General features: G+C 57.5%; 3 protein-coding genes across 3 annotated transcripts; 2 read left to right on the forward strand and 1 right to left on the reverse strand.

The window, feature by feature from the left end:
- Positions 1 to 200: 200 nt before the first annotated feature.
- On the forward strand, positions 201 to 9,211 carry NCLIV_065630 (hypothetical protein; the record flags this gene model as incomplete). The annotated part of the gene is made up of 9 exons (XM_003886114.1): positions 201 to 1,178; positions 1,578 to 1,672; positions 2,030 to 2,173; positions 2,442 to 2,691; positions 3,337 to 3,592; positions 4,090 to 4,156; positions 4,735 to 4,877; positions 5,527 to 8,199; positions 9,087 to 9,211. The coding sequence occupies 9 exons, from the start codon at positions 201 to 203 to the stop codon at positions 9,209 to 9,211; spliced, it is 4,731 nt and encodes a 1,576-aa protein (XP_003886163.1).
- Positions 9,212 to 10,560: 1,349 nt separating this feature from the next.
- On the reverse strand, positions 10,561 to 14,174 carry NCLIV_065640 (putative Rhoptry kinase family protein, truncated (incomplete catalytic triad); the record flags this gene model as incomplete). The annotated part of the gene is made up of 5 exons (XM_003886115.1): positions 10,561 to 11,588; positions 11,957 to 12,048; positions 12,592 to 12,607; positions 13,132 to 13,220; positions 13,783 to 14,174. The coding sequence occupies 5 exons, from the start codon at positions 14,172 to 14,174 to the stop codon at positions 10,561 to 10,563; spliced, it is 1,617 nt and encodes a 538-aa protein (XP_003886164.1).
- A 4,293-nt stretch (positions 14,175 to 18,467) lies between these two features.
- On the forward strand, positions 18,468 to 22,046 carry NCLIV_065650 (putative TPR domain-containing protein; the record flags this gene model as incomplete). The annotated part of the gene is made up of 1 exon (XM_003886116.1): positions 18,468 to 22,046. One exon carries the CDS (start codon positions 18,468 to 18,470, stop codon positions 22,044 to 22,046), a length of 3,579 nt encoding a protein of 1,192 aa, XP_003886165.1.
- Between the last annotated feature and the right edge of the window lie 423 nt (positions 22,047 to 22,469).

Here is a 22,469-nt window from a genome sequence, read left to right on the forward strand (position 1 = left end):
TCTTCACCTTTTCCCTTTTTCGATTCCTACTTTCACTCGGCTGTTTCGCTCGCCACTCGTCCCGTCTCTCCGGTGGTAGCGACTCCTCGCCGTGACCGCCGTTCTCACGAGACGGGCTCTTCGCTCTCTCCGTCGCTGTTCCTCGCCCAGCTTCTGGGATCGTCTCCTCCTAAAGTCTGGATCCCCTTTCTTTTTTCCCCATGCTTCCGAGCGCCTCAGACTCTGCGCTCCCGCAGCCCAGCGAAGGCCGTGGCGCTCAGCTATCAGCTGTCGAGGAAGACGCTCGTCCTCGAGAAGAGGAACAGCTGGTTTTTTCCTCGCCCATCTTCGATACTTCCTGCTCTTCTTCGTCCTGTTCCTTTTCCCCTCTTCCTCCAATTCCTTCCTCTAGCGCCCCTTCTTCCTTGTCATGGCCCTCGTCGTCGACCTACGCCGCTTCGGAGTCGCCTCCCTTATGTGATCTTGCTCCGGTTCCTTCTCTCTCGCCTTCCGTCTCTTTTGCCCCGGCGTCTCTCCCGTTTTCTCTTGGCGCTTCGCGTGCGTCGTTTTGCGCCTCTGTCGTCTCACACGCGTTGCCGCGTGCCTCTCCGTCTGTCTATCGTCTGGCGAGTCGCCCTCCCGCCGGCCCCGCCTTCTTTTCTTTACTTTGGGATGTCTCGTCTGAACAAATTCCCCGTCCTCTGCCGCCAGTCTGTTCGCCTGCTCTGCTTCCCTTGCACCATACGTTTTCCTCCTTCTTCACTTCTCTTGTGGATCCAAATGCCTCCCAGACAGTCGGGGCGCAAGTCTCCAGCAGCCATGGCCCCTCCACTCCACGCGTAGCGCTGGAAAGGGAGCGCGGGAGCTCTTCGGCTGCCTTTGCCTCGGCGGCTTCTGCCTCCCTTTCTGCCGCTCCTTCTCCGTCGCGTTCTCCTTCGCCTGTCTCGTTTCCTGCAGACACCTGGCTTGGCTGTGTGGGAGGCTGTGGACAGCAAGAAGCAAGAGAGAAGAGGGGCGAAGAAGAGGGCCGAGAGGAAAAAGGGACGCGCACCGCGCCTCGGAGTTTCGCGGCGCGGCTGTACAGACAGCAAGATGTGTGGCGGCGCGCGCGAGGCGTTTCCGGGAACTTGTTCATTGACCATTTCAGACAGCAACGCCTGGGGGAAGTCCGACTGAACGAGCTGTCCTATTTCCTTGAGGTATGGACAGGACAGAGGAGCGGTGCCTCGCCAAGACGTGCGCTAGCAGTCGCCAAGCAAAAGATACCGAGGACGAGAAACAGAGGAAGGGAACGCACACGCCCTGATCGCGACAGCGCATAGCTTTAAGCTTGAGGAACTCCAGAGACCACCGAAAGCACAAGTCAAAGACGGGAATACACAAGAGACCGCAATCGGAAAAGGACCCAACCAAGGGGACATGTGACGGGTGAAACCCGTAGGTTCGGTGCCCCATTTTTGTTCCGTTCTCTTCCTTTCGTTTTTGTCTCTCTGTTCCTGCGAATCTTCCGATTTCTTTCTCCCGCCTGCCTCCGGTGTCGTCCAGGGTTCTTCGGCGCCTTCTTCTCTTGATCTCTGTTTCTGTCCTCTCCTGTGCAGACGTGCTATCTGCGGACCCTCGGCGTGAGCACGAGTCGCGGCCTGTGGAGCAACCACACTGCGTCGATCACGCGCCTGGCTCTGGACCACACTGGGTAACCTTTTCTCGACTTTGCCTGTCTTTTTCCTCACTGTGCGCTTCCCGCCACGGCGCAGCAAACATACGGCCGCGACGCCTCCCAACAGATGTTGGACCGATAACTCAGCGACACGCGAGGGAGAAGCCCTCGGCTGGGGCGACTGTTTCCACTGGCTCTTGCTGCCCTGCTTGCCTCTGTTGCCTTCCTTCCGTTCGGCACCTTTTTTCCTCGCGTGCTGCGCGCTGCCGGCGTCGGCCTCGTGAGGAGCGTACGTTGGCAGCGTTACGCCCCTTTCTACCGGTGTCGAGTGAAATTCGTGAACTCCTCGTGTTCGTCCCCGCGGGTCTCTGCGTGTGCGCTCCGACTCTTCAGACGCTTCCTGCTGAGTGGCAGCGTGGACTGCCGTGTCTCACTCTACGACCTCGACGCCGACATCCTGCACGCACTCAACGGCGGCCACGGACCAATCACGCGTCGCCTGCCGCTGGGATTTGTCACTCGCCGAGAAAAATCGAAGTCAGAGAAGCCGAAAGAGAAGCGGGAGAAAGAGAGAAGAGGGCGAGGGGCCAAGAGAGGAGACACTGGATCACCTCTGCGCGTGTTTCTCACTGTTGAGTCACGCAAGCGGCACCGGCGAAAACCTTGCACTCTCTGGTGCAGGCGTGGGGGCGCGAAAGGTGTCTTTCTGTTTCTCGGATTTTTGCGTCGACCTGCGTTGCCTCGTTTCGAGGACGGGGCCTACAGGCGAGATGCCGTGCCTCCGCTGTTCCCTGCTTTTCCGCAGACCGCCGAAACGCATTCTCCACCCCACGCACTGCCAGTCGCGTCTTCTGCCGCTGCCGGGCTCTCTCGTCTCTCCGCTTGCTGGCTCCGATTCGCGCCTCTCCGCCTCGTCCTCTTTTTCCTCTTCCTCGTCTTCCTGTGGAGCGAGAAGAGGAGTCGGACGAGGACACTACCAACGTGTCACGACTGTCGCTTGGCTGCCGGTCGATAACGGTCTCTTCGTCTCCGCAGGCCTCGACCCCGTCGTCAAGGTGAGGCTGCACACAGCGGAAGTGCCGAGAGAATGAAGCCTCCGCCGAGGGTTGCGCGGCAGGGTGTGAAGCGGCAGAGCCGGAGGCTCCCTCCACGCCGGACCTCGAGAATCCCCACTCTGGACTAGCCTTTCGGTGATACCTCGGGTCTGGAAAAAGAGCTCCTAGAGCCCCTCCCATGGGCCGGATAAAGGACCGTGGAAATGCACCACCAACGCGCATCCATGGATATATATATATATATATATATGTTTTTATATCTATATGCATGCGTATATTCATATTCAGGTTCATATATATATATATATATATATCAATTTCGTGGTCGAGGGAAAAAGTGAGACATGAGAAGAAAGAATGGACGAGATCGGTGTCTACATGTGCCGGTATCTCTTCATGAAGATACAGAGTACGTATTTTTGCGTAGGTAGTTGCTGGTAGTGGGGAACGAGAGGAGAGGCGGGCGCGAACGAGCGAGAGTGCCCGAAGCGGTGAAGAAATGTGGAACGGCCGGAAACGCCCAAGCTTTCGCGAGCGCTTGCTCATATGTCTCTCACCAGCAGTGGTGCCTTGAAACGCAGAGAGAGTGGTATATGGACGCGAGAGACGTTCAATGGCGCGCGCTTTCCTCTCTTTGTGCTGTAGGTCTGGGACACCCATGCTTGGGAATGTGTGTATGACATCCCTCTCGGCACACCAGTTCACTGCGCGGCCTTTTCCTCTTCTCTCTCGTCTTGCCCCGGAGACGCGTCCTCTGGAAAGTATCAGCCCTTCGTCGAAAATAGAAGCGAAACGGCGGCTCTTCTCACCCCCCTCCTGGCATGCGGCGGAGGAAACGGAACTCTTCAGCTCTGCGATCTGCGCCTTGCAGCCCCCACGCTAACTTTGCTCGGCCATCAAGGTAACCCCCCATCAGGAAAAAGAAAGTTCGTTTTTCTCAGTCATACCGGTGGGTACGAAGCCAATTGCAATATCGAATGCCATACCTGTGTGCATATGTGTTGTAGATGCACTGGGCTGCTTAAAAGACGCTTCGCAGTTTCGGTCAAACAGGCAAATGCATCCAAACGCATCAGAGTCGCGACCGTCCATCTGTGTCTTTCTACGTTTGTGTGCGCCGGTTGGGCGTTCGCGCCGACAAAAAACGCCGAGATATGACGCTGGGCTGCATGTGCGCGAATCGCGGGGCGTCGGCGCCGGCATGAAATTCGTCTTCTTTGGGAGAACGCGTTTTTTTTCTTTTCCACTCCATTGACAAGGGGCTCGGCGGCAAACCGCTGGGTAAAAAGCTTCGACGTCGGAGTCTCTGTTTTCGCGAAGCAACGCATGCAACCGCCTTCTCGCTCTTCTCCTCTCTGCGTGTCTTTGCAACGCCCCTCCTTCTCGCCGGCTTTCAAGGCCCGGTGCTGAGCGTTTGTTGGCATCCGAGGCGTCCTTTCGAGATCTTTTCTGGCGGCCAAGACGGGTGAGGTTCTCTGAAAGGCGCACACGCAAAATAGGGACTGCAGATTCTATTCTCTCTGTCTGTGCACGCCTCGCGTTCCACTGGTTCTTCCAGAAGGCGCCTCACAAGGCGTGTGAGGGGACAGAAAGAGTGACCTCCCTGTATCTCTGCAGAGCTCAATGCGAATATCTGGATCCCTGCACACATGCTTCTCCACACACAGACATGTCCACAACGATCTCTATCGCTCTTTCTAGAATTCCGTACATGCCATACCTATCGAACACGCCTCGACACCTCATTTGCCTACGTCTCACGATTCCCTCTTTCTTATCTGTCGACGTCTTCACTCCGAAAAAGCGTCTCTTTTGGCCGTCCCGCGTCACAACTGGGGCTGTCCGAGCTCAGAAGGGTCAATGTGCGTATAGCTCTGTTGCGATGCATAGACACGTGTTTACGTATCTCACCCAGGTACCTCCCGAATCAGAGAAGGTGAATCCATCTGAGTGTATCCGTTGTACCCTATTGCGTTCAGCTCTGTCGTGTGCCTGGTCCACCTTGGTTTTCTTGCTTTGCGATTGCGCGTGTTTTCTCTTTAGGACTATGCGAACGTGGGATATTCGGCAGGGCGATGCTTCCCTCTTTCAGTTCAATCACCTCGTCCCTGATCGCGACTTCCTCGAAATTCACGGCACGACGCTGCCCGCCGACCAGGGCCCTTCGCAAGATGATCTTTTCGACGGTGCGCACCGGCGACACCCGCGGTTGCGGCGCATTTAACCTAATTTCCGCGTCCCTCTTTCTGGCTCCCTGAGATGTGCACACCTATACATCAACACAAACATACATATACATATATATATGCATGTATATCCATATACGCATTCATATATATATATATATATATGGTTTCATGGAAGTATAGGTTCGTCTATGCATTGATCTGCATTTCGAAAAAGTCTCTCTTTATGGCAGACAGGGCGTCATCAGTTGTCACAGTGTGGGGTGCCGCTTTGGCATAGCTCGTGAAGCTGCAATTCTGACGGGTCGTTCGTTTCCGCTTTTCGAAACGCGTCAGTGTTTATCTGAAGATTGTTTTTCTTCAGCATTGCCGTCTCGAGGCGCATCCTCGAGACAACCACTCCCGGCGAAGACAGAGACACAAGATTCTACCTCCCGACTTCGGTCTTCTTCGTCATCTTCGTCGTCACTTTCGTCCTCCTCTCCCTGTGCCTCTTCGTCCTCTTTTTCCGCTTCTTCCTCTTCCTCGGCATCGTCTTCGGTGTTCGGGTGCGCCATACCTTCTCTGGACGAACTTTCAGAGCTATGGCAGGAGCATCCCGCTTCTTCCTCTTCGTCCTCTTCGTTTTGTTCATCTGCTGCGCCTTCAGCTTCTCAAAGCGAGTTGCAGAGGCGCCGCCGTCCTCCGAGTTCCTCAGGTCGAACTGGTGCATCATCTCACGACACCGTTCCTCCTGCTTCCTCTTCTTCCTGGCCGATCCGTCCGGCTGAGATGGAGCACGACGAAGAAGAAACCGCTAATGCGTGGCGCATCCTTCTAAACTACAGGTCGACAAAGGCACTGTCTTCCTCTTCTCCCTCTCCTTCCTCTTCTGTGCGTGGAGTGTCGGGCTTCTCTGTGTCTTCCTCGCGTGCGCACCATGTGCGGGTAGACAAGGTGTCTCAGCCAGCGGAACGGGAAGTGAAAACTTCTTTTTTCCGACGCGCGCCTCTTCAAGAACGCGAAGAGCAAGTCGGGTTGGGAGGGAAGTTCGCAAATCCTTCAAAAGAGGATTCGGCTCCTCGCTTCCGAGTCAAGCGAAGAAAAGGTGGAGGCGCCTTGCTCCCCTACATGCCGGCGCTTGAGCTCGTTTATCGCCCACTGGTAGCTGAACAGGGACAGCGAGAAGAGAGAGAACAGAAGCCAAGTTGGACGGAGGCAGAGCGAAGGAAGGCGAGAGTGCGTGGAGACGCGGGCACGGAAGCATGCGACGCTTCTCGGCCTCGTCATTCTCAGAGAGAGGAAGGGGAACGAGCGGACGCTGTATCTTCTCGGGAGGGTGGGCAGAAAGAGGCACGTGAACCAACGGAGACAGACGCTAAAAAGAGGCAGCGAGCGTCTCTCCGCTGTAGCGACACAGAAGACACCAAAGAAAAGGGAGGAGCGGCCTTCGTTTCGTTTCCTCCAACTTCCTCATCGACGACTTCAGGTCCTGCATCTGCTTCTTCGACCGCCCGAACCGCACAGAGGAACTCGCCACATTCGTCGCAGTCTTGTTTCACTCGCTCATCTCCCTGGGAGACACAAGCGGCGCCTTCAGCCGCACTCGCCGTTTCTTCCTCTCCACCAGGGGTGTCTTGCCCCCGCGTCTCTCCCTCTTCTCCTTCCTCTTCCTCTTCTTCTCCCTCTTCGTCTTCCTCTTCTTCCTCTTCTTCTTCCTCTTCTTCTTCCTCTTCTTCTTCCTCTTCATCCTCTCGCGCCTCGTCGTCTTCGGAGAGCTCGCAGAGTGACGGCGAAGAGAGGGGAGCGCGTGTCGAGATTAAAAAGCGAGCGCCGGGACGACGTCGCACAGGCGTTTGTTATTTACCGCCCGCCCAAGTAAAAGAGAAAGGTTCTGCGAGGCGCTTCTCTGCTGCCCGTCTGCGGTCTTCGCGTGCGCCAGGCAGAGGCGGGGCTGCACGGCTTTCGTCTGGGGGAAACGCCGGGAGCCTCGCCACGCCTCCCACCTCTGGTGAATCGCCGGTGCCTCCTCTATCCTTTTCCTCTTCTTCTTCGTTTGCGCGCGGTCCGCCAACGCGCGAGAGGGAGAAGGCGAACGGCGGCGACTTCTCGGGCGGGAATGAGCCGTCGGACAAACAAGGCAAGGGAAACGACCGGAAGACAAGAGGCGCGTCTCGCGAGTCGAAGGAAGAAGAGCGAGGAGCCGAAGCGCTTGTTTCTGTCTCGCTGATTTCAGAATATGGAACTCTCATGCGAAAACATCTTCAGACCCGAGGTTCGGGGGAATTCCGTCCTCCCCGGGGCCACCACGCACCTGCAGAGTCTCCACTGTCTCCGCGGAGAGACGTCTCCGTCCCTTCTCCTCGGCGAAGCAACGGACCGCTGCATGCGCCACAGGCGTCTCTCGCGGCCAACGAAAGAGAACCTGCGCGGCCTGTGAGCGCCCGCAGCGGCCGCCCCGCCGTTTCGTCCTCCGCTGCGCGCGCCACGTCTTCTCTGCCTTCTGAAGGGGCGTCTTCGTCCCGTCCCGTGAAGGCCCCCGGAGCACCCAGGGGCTGTCCCGTCGCCGGGAAAGGCCAAGCTGAGAAAGGCGGCTTTCTGGAATCAACAACGGGACTGTCCTATTTGGGTCGGCGCGAAGGCGTCACGGATCGTCTTCTTTTTTCGCGGGTTTCCTCCAGAAAACTCGGGCGCGTCTCTCTCCACCTGCAGTCTCCCGCCTCGTCGGCGCCCGCCTACGCACACGAAGCGGGCGTCACGGAGATTGTGAGCGACGGCCGGTTCGTCCTCTCTGCGGGGCCAGACGGCTGCATGCGGCTGTGGAATGCGGACTGGGGATGGCACTGTTTCGTTCACTACGATCTCCTCCGGCCTCTGCCGCACCGCCCCAGGGTCGCGGGCGCGCAGCGACGTGGGCGAGGCGCGGGGCGAGACGGACGGCCGCGTGGGGACCGCGCCGGTAGGGCTCCACGGGACGCCTCGCCTGCGCAGATGCCTCGGGATGCGTTTGCGGAAGAAGAGGATTCGCGTGTCCGGAGACGGCGCGGTCGACAGGAAGCGCCTGACGCGGTTTGCGAGGGGAGGAAGAAGACACGCGCAGCCAACGCGAGGTGGGCGCCTACGCAGTTCACGTTGAGTCCCTCTGGACGCTTCGTCTTAACTGGCCGGGGCGAGGGTTTGGTGGTCTTGGAAGTCGTCACAGGGATCAGGCAGGAAGCCGCGCATGCCGCGGGGGTGGAGAGAAACGAAGGAGACCAAGTGAGATGCGTCGTGTGGAACGAGAAGCGACGAGAAGCGTATGTGGGGCGTGGGGACGGAGGCATCAGCGTTTGGGACACCGGAGGTAAGCCAGCCGCAGAAAGCAAAAAGGTGGGAGAAAAAGAGGCGGAAAGAGTTGAAGCGGAGCGGCTGATAGAGGCCGTTCTTTTCGCGGGGAAAAGAGACGAGAAAAACTAGTACGGCCGGGTCTCCGAGCCGGACGCAGGAGTCACACACGCACGCTCACATGCAGCCGACGGCTCTGTGGCGCAAGGCGTGCTCGGAGGTCCGTGGGACGAAGAAGTGAAGCGAACAACAGAGACAGTAGAGATGTGGGAAGAGAGATGGGGAGTGCAGTCCGGTTTCCGTCTCTGAGAGGGAGAAAACGGAGAGGGCGAAGGCGCGTCAAAAGGCAGGTGTGAGGAGGGAAGGGGGGGAGAGGTAAACTGATTGTGCAGACGGGGACACACTGTGGGAAGCGTGAGGGGCGTGTGTGTAGGGAAGCAAAGTGCGCAGATTGAAGTGTGGAAGGAAAGGTTTCGCTGACACACAGGGAGAACACCCGATCTCAGAAGCCGGGGAGCTCGAAACGCCGTTTCGATCTCTTCTTCAGTTCCCTGTTGTTTTCTTGGCCGTCTCCGGCTCTTCTGTCGCTCCCGCCCCGTCTCTGCTTCATCGCAGCTCTCTTCTCGTACGCAGGATCCCACCCCGCGGCACTTTTGTTGGCGCTTGGGTCGCGACCGAAAGCGCGCCTTTTTGCTCCGGCGCGTGCGCGCGGTTCCGATAAATCTTGCTTTCCACTGTTGTCTCGAAGTGTTTGGAAGCATCGACACTCCGTATCAACTGCAGACGACACTCTTGCCAGCAACGCGCGCTGCCGCAGGAAGTGAACTGCAAAAGTGGGAAATGCAAAGGTGGTAACCCTCTCAGTGCTTGTGGCGTGTGTGGTGCTGTTTTCCCCTCCTGTGTCAGGGTTCGAATGGCTTCGGGCGAACTCGGACGAAGAGAATGAAGACGAAGAGGAAGAAGAATGGGAAGAGCTCGGCACAGCGCCTGTGGGGAACCCTGTCCTGCACATCCGCCCGGCGTCTCTCTGAGAGGGAAGTCCCCTTCGCTGCTTCGCAGAGACACTCAGGGGATTGGACGGCGGGCGTCTTCACGAGGCAGTTGCCGAGCACACCCAGTGGCAGGACAGGCTTTCAGTGTGGCAAACACAGCCCCACGACGAGGGCCGGGCCTGTCGCAATTTCAGGCGGGGAACGAGAAACGTGATGAGCCTCAGAGACGATTGCACGCCGCCTTAGGTTTGTTCGAGGCCCAGTGCCGCAGCAGCAGACTCACCGCTGCAATAGGTGCATCAGGCAGATAAAAGACAAGGCTCCACACACAGCGGCCGCCCGGCTTCCGCGTTCCCATCACATCGGTTGGCTAGAAACCGCGCCCACCCAACAACTGCTTTGCTGGCTCCAGCAGTCGGTTGCGCTCGGCCTGTTTACAGCGACTCGCCCGGCCTAGGAGGGGCGGAACGGACGCACTGACAAATTGCAAAACTTGCGCCTCACTGTAGTATTATAGTAGTAGTGTGAACTGCAAAGATAGGCATTCGGCAGAAAAAAACTCTGTCCACGCGTCGAGCTAGACGTGCACTGCAAACTTAAACCTCCGTCTGGCGGCTGACTCGTTGGCGGTCCCGGCCGCCGGAGAGACGACCACGTTTTGCGTTGCCGCTCAAAACTGAGAAAGCTACTGACCGTGTGGAGTTCCCACGGACATACAGGACCGCGGAAGGCCTAAACCCGCCCGCGTGGACATCCGAGTCCACTTTTTCAACACAGTCACCAGCCCCTGCCTTCTGTGTGCGCTGTCTGGGGTGTCGGAAGGTGGAGGCAGGTTCTGCCTGGGAGAGAGTGGGTTGCCGGCGTTTTTTTCTCCGCTACGGGACACGTCCCTCCCGACAAAGTTGTCAGAGACGCTGGACATAGGCTTCAGACCTGTTTACGGCAGGGCGGGAAGTGTGTGTGGAGCGCGTTTTTGGACTTTGGGCGCAAAAGCGGCTCGCGCAACCGCGCGGCAACGCCTCCAGTGTCCACATTCACATGAATCCCTTTTCTGATCCCCTGACTCTCGCCTATAACGCAAGACGCCGCGCTCGTGCACACAACGGTCGCGGCAGCCCGCTTAGCGGCGGTGTCTCGCAGTGAAACACAACACTTTCGTGCACCGCCATCATTAGCTGAAACAAACAGATAAACTGCAGCACGGAGTCGCTGCTCGCATGCTGTGAGGTCCTCAAGTCGCACTGTCAATCGAACATATTGCTCACCCTAAATCGGTTCACCGAACCGAGCACCAGCCGCCTCGCCTCATTGTGGCGCTGGGGAATTCCAGCGGATGCGTTCTCACACGGCCGCCGGCATCCAGGAACAGCGTGAGATCGCAAGGGTTGTTACGAGCGCGTCGGCTCGGCGCTGGATGTTTTCCATTCTGTATCGTAAGCAGACTTTCCATCTGGACTGGGGTCGTAAAGGGACTCGTCGTCGCTGTCGTCCGCCCAGGTTGAGGCGTTTCCGTCCGTTGACGTGAGTGTTTCCCGCAGCGCGTAGCTCCCGTAGACGCTGGGGTTTTTGCGAGCGCGAACGGCGCCGAAATCGACGCCTTCGAAAAGTTTGTTCTCCATAACTTCCTGGAGACTCAGTCTTTTCTCCGCCTCTGCCTGGGTCATGCGAGCCGCCGCAACTTCCACCAAGAGCCGCTCCTGGCCTTCCAGATCTGTGAGATCCGCCAGCGATTCAAAGGCCTTCCCCAGACAAAAGACGTCTGCTGCCGGAGTTTGGAGGACCGCCACGTTGAAGCGCCGCAACACCCTCATGTAGACTTCCTGCACAGGTTTTGCCATATCAGAGATCGGCCGGTAGACGCCGTCCAGAGTGGCATTCTCGAAATCGCCCAGTTGGATGTGCCCTTCCCGGTTGACGTAGAACACATCTAGCGAGAGAGATCTGTGGAGGATTCCAAGGCGATGCAGAGCCTCTACAGCCGCCACCATCTCGGCCATCACCATGACCACGTTGAGCTTTTGTGGAACCTGGGTTGCAAGCTGTCGGAGGCTGCCACGAGTTCGTGGGAAAAACTGGAACGTCGCCGCTACCGCCGTCCCTCTGGCTGCGGCCAGGAGCGGAACGAAAAACTGCCAGTCAGGGAGCAGAAACGTCTTCCTCAAGAAAGTCTCCGTAAGGGCTTTCCACGGCTGAGTTGTGCTCAAGTGACATATCTTCACGGTGAAGCCTCGAGCCAGCGCTGCAGGTGGGATGCCGAGAGCTCTGGCGAGCTCGGCACTGCCTGCGTACACCTGTCTCGTCACAGGCTCGCTGGAGTTCTCGAACGCTCGCATCGCGTCCTTCATCTCTTCGTACTTCTTCACCTCAAGATCCGGGAGTTTCACGTAGAACATCCACCATCTCCACGGCGACATCCCTGAGAGGAACAGGCAGAGAGAGGGAGAGAGGCGGCAGACATCCCACGCACGTGGCGACACTCAGCCCAACACAAACCCCGCAGCCAGTGTCTGCCGGAAAAACCGAAGAGACCTTGAAAAACGGAGATGAGCCGAGGGCCATCGCGCAGCGAACGCGACGGGGAACGCGATCGGCACACACACACACACACACGGCCGAGTGCACATGGAGAGGCCGAGAGCCTCGCCAGAGGCATCCAGACTCGGGCGGAACCTCCGCACAGTCGCGTAGGCAAAACTGATCCTTGCAGTCATCAATGTTCAAAAAACTCCTCAGAACCCACAAAAACTGCAAAGCCGCAAAGATGCAATCGGATCTGTGTCTTACAGTAGAACGACTGTTTCTGTCTAGCTTGGTCCGCAACTTGATCTCCCGTGTGTGCTCCGATCCCTAAGCCTGCTGTTTGAAAGTCTTTCATGCTGCAGCACAAACAGGACAGGAAACGAGGTCGAGGCATGCGCCCAGAACGGGATGACAAGGAAGTTTCGTGGTTTGTCAGGTTCGGCGATGTGCCACACACAAACGGCTCTGCATGCAGACTCGGCAGAACGCAGGCGCCGACCCGTAGAAGCTGGCGGTTTCCCCTTGCCGCCGAACACCCAGTTCCCGAGTTCCGCCTGACTCGTGAGGCAATCACGCTAGCAGCAATCCTTCGAACCGACGGCTTTTTAGTCGGTCGTTCCGATAGCAAGCGACAGAGAGACGTGCTTTAAACCCGAAAATCTCGGCGGGAAAGGCGCCTCTGAACAACTCAAGGTGGACCGGAGGTGGCTCCGGAAAGACGTGCGCGGTGATAACACCCGGAGCGCGTCTTGTGTGGAATGGGGAACACGTGTTTCTACGAGTTCGAGATGCGCAGGTCGCAAAGCACATGCTAAAGCGATGCTGTGAAAGAGATGGACTCGAGCTCGGCACTCGCTGGGTCAGACTCAGGATGCAGGAGGTACGGGCGTCTCGCTTACTCATCCAGCACGTCCCCTGTGGCGCAAACAAAGGACACCACAGGATCGTCAACGCGCCGAGTACAACGAGCTGTTCCCCCCGAAAAACCGAGTCGCGCGAATGCGAGGGCCGCAGAGTATATATGTGGCTGCGAAGCGACAGCGCTGAGGTGGAGAACGTCGGCTCCTCCCTGAGCTACGTTCGGGCACAAGCCTGCTTGAACCAATGCTACAGGCCGCCACGTCAATATTTCCAGTGCCTCGGCGGTCAATATACACCTGCGGGTGTGCTGAAAACCCACCCACGTTTGCGGATCATGGCGGTGCCAGGCTGCATCCCTTCTCGCGGAGAAATGAGAAGGACGACTTTGAGGTAAGCCACCATTCGCAGCATGGGAGGGGACCACGCTGCGGCCGGCCCTCAGCTTTCGCCGGGTTGGGCGTCTTTGCACCCTTTCAACCGCTGTTTTCCTCTCGGCGCTGCTCGCTGCCTTTGGTGCACAGCCTGTCGCGCCGGACCTCTGCGTCGGCTTCTACGGTACCACTCGCGTTGCTGCTTACGGACGAAAGCCCAGTCAAGACGCGGAGCAATGTGAGAAGCGGATTTCTGTCCAAACGCTGCGAGAAGAGGCGCAGCGACTCTGCTCGCCCTGAAAAACAGCACACGATCGGACTCCATGGACCGGATTTCCTGGCGGCAGTTGCCCACGGTCGGGCGTGTGCATTCCTCAGGTCAACAGCCAAACGGGGGCGCGCGCGAGTCGGCAGGGAAGAGCGCCACATGCGCGACTCGCTGAGGATCCCGCTGGATCGACTACGGCATTCTGTGAGCACGTGGGAAGGGTACTCTCTTCAGAGACTCCTCGAAGCGCTGTTCGCAGTCTCGGACTGTGTATGTGATTGTGTGACTTGCGGTCGGTGGTAATCGGTCAAGAGAGACATGTGCCCGGATGCAGCCGTCGCCAGAAACCTGACCTCCGTTTGCCCACGCCCGTGGTCTCAAAAAATCACGAACGCCAAGGCATTCGGCTTCGTCGCTTTTCACCAAAGACACACTAGGCGCCTCGACACCCCGCGCGGCCGACGCGCCCACAACAACCAGGAAGAAAACGTCTGACAGCTCGCGCACACGCGGATGCCTCTGGCTAGGAACGGCGTGACAAGCACACGTCTGCCGGCTCTGCTCGGCCTAGGGAACATCCTTGCACTTACACTTTCGCCAAGTTTGGTGGCTGCTGAGAGACGCTGGCCACGAGGGATTGTCGTGTGGTGTCTTCTCGTCTGAGCTCTATGTCTTCCTCGAACGGTGGGAGACTGCCGTTCACCAGATGGAGAGGACCACCGGCGCCTTCCACTACACCTGGCGACGGGTGGGAATCCCCAGACTCGGATGCAATCGCACCTGCATTTGCCTCCTCGTGAGTATGAAGAGGGCTTTCACCCATGCCTTGGTAAGATTCTACATCGTGTTCCGCGGAAGAAGATGCCGGAGCGGCATCCGCCGTCTCGTTCGCCGCATACACCTTGCCAGACTCCCCACATTCTACCAAAGTACCGCCTACCACTAACGTCGATATCACGCACAAGACAGTTGAAAACTGCATGTTGATCAAAGATGCCAGGAAATGGGAAGGGGGCGAGTTCGTTGCCACTGCCTGGATCCTTCAATGCTTCAGATCTCCAGCGAAGCGAGTGCCGCGGAGCTGCGCTTTGTGAGGCAGTGTATCCGTTGGAAACTGCTCAGAAACGCTAAAACGCACAAAGCCGGGCCATGCTTCGGCCGGGTTACACTACACTCGGGAGGGAACCAAAGGTTCTAACATCAAGCAAACACGAGCGAGAAGCCCCCGCACACGTGGGTGGAACTGTTTGCTACAACTTGAAAGAAAACGCGAGAGCGCTGCTCAACTCGGTGATGCGCATGCGGCAGGACGACACTGTCGAAATGAGCTTTGGCTTCCACAAAAAACAGGACGGCACAGGCAAGGTAAAACAGTCTGCATGTGCTTTGAGCTAGCAGCCCGCCCGCCGCTCGTCTCCGCGTGGCCAGGCAAAAGTTGTCCCTTCAAGGAAGACCCGTTGATTAAACCCCGGCACGGAGTCGAGCAACCACAGTGAAATGTTCGTTTTGCAGCGGAAAGTCCTGTACAAGAGAGAAGTTCATCAAAATTTGACGGCAGATTTCCCCTCCAGTCGCACGCGGATGATGCGCACCGCGAGACAGGACACGACCGGCAACACTGCCCAGTTGCAACTGGGACGTTTCTCGTCTCGAAAACGAGCTCCGCACGGACACTCTTTTGACACACACCAGCTGCATGCGACGGCAATTTTTCGAGAAATTTCTGCTTGCCCGAGGTGGCGTTCCTCGGTTTCGAGAAAGCGTTGCAGTCCCGTTTGGTGGCAGTTCAAGCGAATCGTGGCCGACACAGAGAGAGGCGTGCCCGCGTTTTGCACGTACGGGAACTTTTGCGTGGTCATCGGATACGGAAAGAGAGTCACCGACGAAGTTGAAGACACGGTGCCATAAGAGGTCTGTCCGTGACGCTCTGCAGCACGTCGTCGCGAAGAAACAAGCGGTTCGGAGCGACGTGAAGACGCTACCAGCGAGAGATTCACTTGTGACGATGTTGACTCTGGCTTACCAAGAAAAACGTTAGAGACAAAAAGCCGCTCTCGCGCAGACACGCCGCAGCAACGTCTCCGCTTCCGTGCAGGTTAGGGGCGTGCAAGTATTTAATAGAGCCGGGGACAGCAACTTCAGGATAAAGGATGCGGATAAGGCTGCAATTAAACGTTCCAGGGACTGTTTATCAAGAACACAGGTATCCGCAAAATGTAATTGTGAAGTAAGGATACGGACACCTGCTCAGCTGCTTTCGGCGCAGAGCAGCGCCTGCACGTATACATGCGAGAACTGCCCTCCGTCTGCTCGGTGTTATTTTCCACAGCCTCCTGATTGCGCCCGTCTGAGGGAGGATTAGTTTCGCTAATCGGTTTCGCTGAACGCTTGAAGTGGCCTGGCGCACAAGCACTCGACGCTGCTGGTGATCTGCCGTATAGCGGACAAAAAAACGTGGCGCGAACCGGAGAGCCTCGCTTCGCTCGCGGACTGCCGCCGTTCCCCCGCCAAGAGTGGTTCACCGTGGAAGGCAAGGGATGGCAGAGTCCAGTGTAATCTTTGTACGTCGATGCCTGCTGGAGCGTTCTGATATCACACGGCAAGGTTGCCAAAAACGGGATAATCCGGCGGCAGCGTTGTTTACCTCTCTTGAGTGACCACTGATGAGCCCGCAGATTTTCTGGGCAACGCGTTTGAGACACTCGAGATCGCAAAAGTCCAGTTGGGAGAGACGTTTGCGCTTGACAGCTAGATTATTCGGGAAAAAGTTGTGTGGAGTTAACCCTCCCCGACGGGAGAGGACTCAAGCGCCGGGGCGCGTCTAGATGTCCTGAAGTTTTGTAGGGAGAGAGACCACACTTCAGCCCTGTTTTCCCGACTTGTCAAGATCCACTTGAGCCCCATCCCAAAGCAAGGGTCACAGGAACGCTGACAGTGTGTACTTGTTCACCGAGAGCATGGCGAGTCTTCTGCTGTTTCCGAGGGCAAATTTGTCAGGACGCGACTAGACAAGCGGGCGGCATTTACGTCTCCCTCCCGTTATTGCCTCTACCTTCACGCCCCAGTGTCTTCGTTCAACCGCGGGCTTCTTCCTGTCCCCAGCCCTTCCTCTGTTATGTGCTGTTTCCATTTTCGAAAAAAAAAACAGCACGCATTATTTTGTGTATCCCGCATCTGGAGCATCGACAAGAAGGGATCATGTGTGCGTTCCCGGTGGGCACTGCTTTGTACTTTGAATTGCAAAAGCACACTCCGAGGGGCGAGGCGCACTGTAGTCCATCGAAAACACTCTAATGTTGCACTTTTCCTCTAGGGACACTCAACGACGGTCTGTGTGTACGACTTCTCGCGGACGCCTCCCTCGCCAGACTGCCGTGCTGCTTCTATGAGTCAGTGTGGCCTGGCAACCATCTCTGAATCGTCTTCCAGGCTGATGAGGCTTCGGACAACTCCAGTGCGAGATCGGTACGAGACGCATTTCAAGGTAGGACTCTTCCCCATCCTCTTTTTCGCCCCGCCTCTTGATAACACCCGTCAGCCAGCAAGATGGTTCACGCGTGCTGGGGCTTCTCTCGCGACCATGGTTGGATGGCTCCTTCCAGCTGTACTGATACGAAATACATATATATATATATATATATATATGTATATACATATATACGTATATATATATGTATATGTATATACAGATGACTCTACACTGGATTTCGCGTCACTGGAGAGATAGCGTCTGTCGGAGCAATTGTATCAGGCAGGTGACAGGGTGAGACGCACCATGAGCTGAAAGGTGAGGCGGCAGAGGCCAGGCGATACCACGTAGAAACTGCAGACAAGGTGAGTTCAACCGGGTGTTGTATCCGCCAACGGCCCCCGGAACTATGCGGTGGTAGTTCTTGGGAAAACGACTTCCGAACCCCCAATATAGCTGAGGACACTTAGTTTAAAAATGTAATCTTATAATTTACGGAAGGAGGGACTTGAATTGCTCCCGTTTTGTGGCCAGTATGCATGCGCTTAGTATTGACTCACACGAGACATGTAAACGCAGCAGGCGGCTGGCGACATAGGCACACAGGCCACATTGTGCTGCTTGGGACAAACGCATGAACCCGCCCGATCAGTCAAAACATCTGAGATGTGTCTACTCGCCGCCTCCCGCAGAATGAACGTGGTTTTCTGTGTTGTAAAGCTGCGTTCTACCCTACTCAGTGGGTGACGTGCCTTGAACGCGCACAATCGCAGGTGCCCGCTGTGCAAGGACCGTGGCGTGGGCAAAGTACATTATTTACCTTTCTTCCATGTTACTGTCGCTTCGGTATCGCATCGCGTTCCGTACAAAACTCTGAGAATAACTAGAACCCCTACAGAGCGGGGAGCTTCTGCGCCGTACTTGCAGTGCAGCGAACTGCATTCAGCCCCGTCGCGTGGTCCAAAAGCCAAGACACACAACGGAGAGGCGCGCACCCGGGGTTTGGAGGCTCTCAGTTTGATCGGCACGTGAGAAGTCGAAGACATGCACGCCAGCAACGTTTCTGACGGTTCTTCGTGGACGCTAAATACCGTGAGCCTCTCTGCAACCGTTTCTTTGGGCATTTTTTTGCAGGCGTCAGCTTTTTGGGAGCAGCGATGTTTAAGTCTTTTTCCCGACCAAAGACTGAACAGTTCAGCGTTCGGGACTGTTGCTTCGCTGTCGCATGCTGCGTGGCGCGAAGCTTTCCGCTGTATTTCAAGAATTATCAACAGCGCTAGCTTTTTTTCCCGTCGTGCTTTTCCTCTATCCGCAAACCCCCTCCCTCCTAACTGGCGTTTCTTTTTTCACGGGACATTTTGAGGTCGCCTTGTGTTCTGAGCGCGTGCTGCCTTCGCACCGTGCGACAATCCAAGTCTCTTTCCGCGTGTCCTGGCCCAGGAGTTCGCTATCACACTGGTCACTCCCAAGCCCGCGAGTCTTTGCGACAGGTAGCTTGGCTGCCTTTCGGCGCTCCACATCGATCTGTCTCTCGTCAGTTTTCACTCCGTCGGAGAGTCCACGCTTTCGTTGTCTGTGTGTTGCGGTGGAACTCTTCGGGTTGACGCGTGAGAAGCGAGTGTGGCTGCAGAGCAAGCTCCAGTCGATTCACGCGCTGGCCTGCGCAGAAGCCTGCGCCCTCGCTTCGAAACCAAATGACTGGCCACTACAAGACTGGCAAGCTCTTCGCCGAGTCTTGAGTTGGGGGATCGTCTTGTGGACTGTCGCGGCAACGTTGCTTCCGCCGCACATACACGCGTACACACCATGGATCCAGGTTTGCCCGCTGATCTTTTAAGCCGCCTCGAGGCGTTGAAAGAGGGGGGGAATGCCGACTTCAAGCGGGGCAAGTACGAGGCAGCGATAGAAGCGTATTCTCAGTGCCTAGCTGAAGCCACAAAAGCTCTCGACGTGAGAGCGTGCGCCACGGCTGGTGCACATAACTCAGCGCGCACTACCACCGATGCCCAGATTGAAGGTAAACATGCGTCAGAACGGGATTCCGCCAGTGTTTCAAAGCGTGTGACCGAACTGAAGGCCCAAACGCTGTGCAACCGGGCCCTTTGCTACCAGCGCGCGAACCAGTTCGCTGCAGCGGAGGCAGATTGCACGGATGCGATCGCCCTCCTTCCGTCCTACGTCAAAGGGTACTACAGACGCGCGTGTGCGCGGGAAGCTCAAGGCGACCGAAAAGCGTGCGTCGAAGATCTTCAGACCTGTCTTCGCCTGCAGCCGGGGAACAAAGAGGCTCAGGAGATGCTCGCAGGCGTCCGAGACAAGGTGATGCGAGAGGAGGAGACGCGCGTCCAAGAACAGCTGCCGGAGTCTCTGATCACTTCGGGTCTCAGCTCTGCCCTGACAGCGACCAAACGCGTCGCGTCGCTCAAGCAACTCGGCGCCTTTGTCCAGGAGAGAAAGCTGCAGCGTCAGTTCCTCAGAGACGGCAGTCTGAAGCGCATTGCCGCGGCTTTGAAGAGCCAGATGGACAGAGAGATCGACGGTTCCGGCCCCGGCTCGAAAGAAGACGCACACAGATCGATGGAATCTCTTGCAGAAACCACTGCTTCGGAGCCAGGTACGTGTGACAACCAAGACGGCGTAGGCGCGTTCCTCCCCATCAGCGTCGAAGCTGCTTGCTGGGAACTGCTTCTCTCCGTCGTTCAGAAGCACCACGCGAATGCGGAGGACGAAGACGACTCTACGGCGAACGCGGCCACGCCTTCTATGGAGGCGCTAAACGCGCCTCTTCAAATCGAAGCTCCCGTCCTCGAGTGCCGCCGAGCGCTCGACGGGCTCTGGACCTCCAACGACTTCCTCGTGCGCCTGCGCCAGCTTCTTCGGGCAGGCGTCGCGATGCCGCACGAAAGCCACGCAGCGCACGAAAGCCACGCAGCGCACGAGGAGGCTGGGAAACTTCGCGCCGTCTGGCGCGGCGAGGCGTGCGACCGGCTGCTGCGAACGCTGGGCTGTGTCTCGCAGTTGCATGCGGTCCAGTTCGACGACGACGCGTCGTTTCTCGAGGCGTGCGCCGCCGGCATGGAGTGTCTAGACAGCCGAGAAGTCCAGCGTGCGGCAGTGGCTGCGCTCGTGGGGGTCGCGGATGCGCGGCGCCGTCTGGGGGGACGCGTCCAGGCAGTCCGCCTTCGCCACGGGATCGAAAAGTGTCTCGAGGACACCCTCCAAATTGTGGCCGATGCAGAGCATGAGCTGGCCGCCGCAGATCTCGCGCGAGTACCGGAAGGCCAGGGCAGCGCGTCGAAACGAGCGAGGGGCGGCACTTTCGACCGCGTCGAGGCCGTCAGTCGTCTGCAAGGCCAGGCGGAGTATTTGATGATCACCTTGATCGCGTTGCTGGCAGACAAGGACCGCGGCAAGGAAGAGCCGCCGGACATGAATCGCCTCGTCGACCAGCTGCTGTCGCCCTACTTCAAGCCTTCAGCTGATCCCGAGGAGAGCGTGATCACGCTCACAGTCGGTTTGAAGGGGTTGCGCTTGGTTTTGACCGCCGCTCGTGAAGTCGCCCGGGCGTATCTGATCTCAGCCTCTTCAATTCTGCCTTACCTCTTGGCGGCTGCGGCGGGAGGCGGCAGTGCGACGCACAGCGCGACTGCGGGGACCGCCGCGCACCGGCGACAGCAGGAAGCAGCTCTGGAAGTGCTGCTGGCGTGCATGGACTTCCCCGAACTGCGAACGAGCTTGCTGGACGCGAACGCCGTCCCCGTTTTCGCCAAGGTTTGCAGTGAGGAAGGCGGATCCGCACGTGTGGGGTGCTGGATGCGCGCGCGCTTGGCCGCGGCGCTCGCGCGGCTGTCTGTACACGATGAAGACGTTCGGATCCAGGTGTTTGACTCGATCGACTTCTACGAGGTTCTCGATCTGCTGCTGACAGAGATTCGACATGCCGGCGACGGTCGCCACGAGACGGGGGAAAGAAGCCGGGATGGGTCGGCCCAGGCCCCGCGCTCGCTGGCCGTCGAAGAAGAGACGTTCCGATCGCTCCTCGAGATTTTCTTTTTCCTCAGCCTCCATGCAGACTTCAAAAACCGGTTGGTGGGCGACAAGAAGGGAACCAAAGTGCTGCGCACGCTCCTGCAAGTGGCGAACGCCAGCGGCAAGGGGAAGAAGGCCGGCTCGGGTTCACGGCCGGCAAACAACCTGACGCGGTATCTCCTTCTTCAGAGTCTGTGCAACATCATGCGGTCGCGCGAAGACAGAGAGAAGCAACGGAGAAAGAAGGGCGAAATGGGAAGCCCGCTGGCAGACATCGACGACGAACAACTGCAGCAACTCGAGGAGCTCTTCAAGAAGCTGCCTGCGGGCGCGAAACCGGCGCCGAACGGCGAAGTTGACCTCGGAGACAAGGCCCTCGCTGCGCAGCTGAGAGACACACTCTTGGGCCTGAACGTGGTGAATGCGATCTCTGTGAATGTTTGTGCGAGTCCGCCGTCGGCGAATGTCCTTTGCGCCGCCGCCCAGGCTTTGAAATTCCTCTGCGCGGACGCGCGGCACCGAGGCACGATCGTGCGCGAAGGCGGGATCCGAACTCTCTTGACGGCCGCAGCCGGCTTGGAGGAGTACCCCGACGACCAGAGAAACGCCCGTCAAGCGGCTGCGCAGCTGTGCATCACCACGAACCCCTCGCTGTTTTCGTACCGCGAGGCTCTGGATCTCGTCCCCTGTCTCACGCCGTTGCTTAGGGACAACCACGAGTTGCTGCAGTACGAGGGCGCACTCGCGCTGATCAACCTCTGTTCCCTGAACGAGGAGGTACGCATGCGTGCGTGGCTCGGCGGCGCGTGGGAAGGCTTCGGGGATTTGCTCTTTGGCGAGAACGACATGTTGCGGGCTGCTGGACTCGAGGGCTGGTGCAACTTGTCGGCGTCGCCGATGGTGCAAGAAGAGATTGGCAAGAAAATGGAGAGATTTGCTGAGTCAAAGCAAGACGTCCAGGACGTGAAACTCATGCTCGCTTTCACCAGAGAAACGAACAACCCGAGGGCACAGTCGGCCGCAGTCGCCTCCCTCGCCATGCTCCTCGCGAACGAGAAAGTGGCGAAATGCCTTCCAGATTACAGCCTCTTTGGCAACATCGAAAGGTGCCTGGACGAAGCTCTCAAGACAGACGAAGCTCTCATCCTGCGCTGTGTCTCTGCGCTCTACAATGTGTGGGGAGAGCTGTGCAACCGAGAGGAGACTGAGAAGCGCATGCAGATCGTGAAGATTGTGGAGCGCAACCAACAGAAACTGAAGGGAGACGCAGCAGCGCTCGCTACTGACATGATCACTGCAGAACAGTCACAAAAAGTCCACGGAGAGAAAAAGGAATCGGCACCAGACCCAAGTTAATCTTCTCTGCTTGCTCTCCCTCTGCAAATTTTCCCTATATATATATATATATATATATGTATGTATGTATGTATGTATGTATATATATATATATATATATATATATATGCATGTGCTGGTTGGCACAGATTGTGTCCTTTCGGGAGGCTCCCCGGGGGCTGATGGCGACGTTGACGCCGTAGGTTTGAGATCGTGTGTATCCTTTGAAACGGCTGGCGAGCCTGGATGCGAGGAGCTTGCGGAAGCAGGGAAACGTTTTGTGATCAAGAGAAAGGTGTCTCCGGAGCGCGCAGCAGGGATCTGTGTGGTTTTTGAAGGCCGAACGGCCTTTCGCCACTCGAGCGGAATGTGGAGAGGCTTTGCCCGCGCCATCGCGTGCTGCTAGGAACAGAGTCTGAGGACGCGTCTTGCACACGTTCACTT

Source organism: Neospora caninum, chromosome XII, assembly GCF_000208865.1.
Source record: "Neospora caninum Liverpool complete genome, chromosome XII".
Taxonomy (NCBI): Eukaryota; Apicomplexa; class Conoidasida; order Eucoccidiorida; family Sarcocystidae; genus Neospora; species Neospora caninum.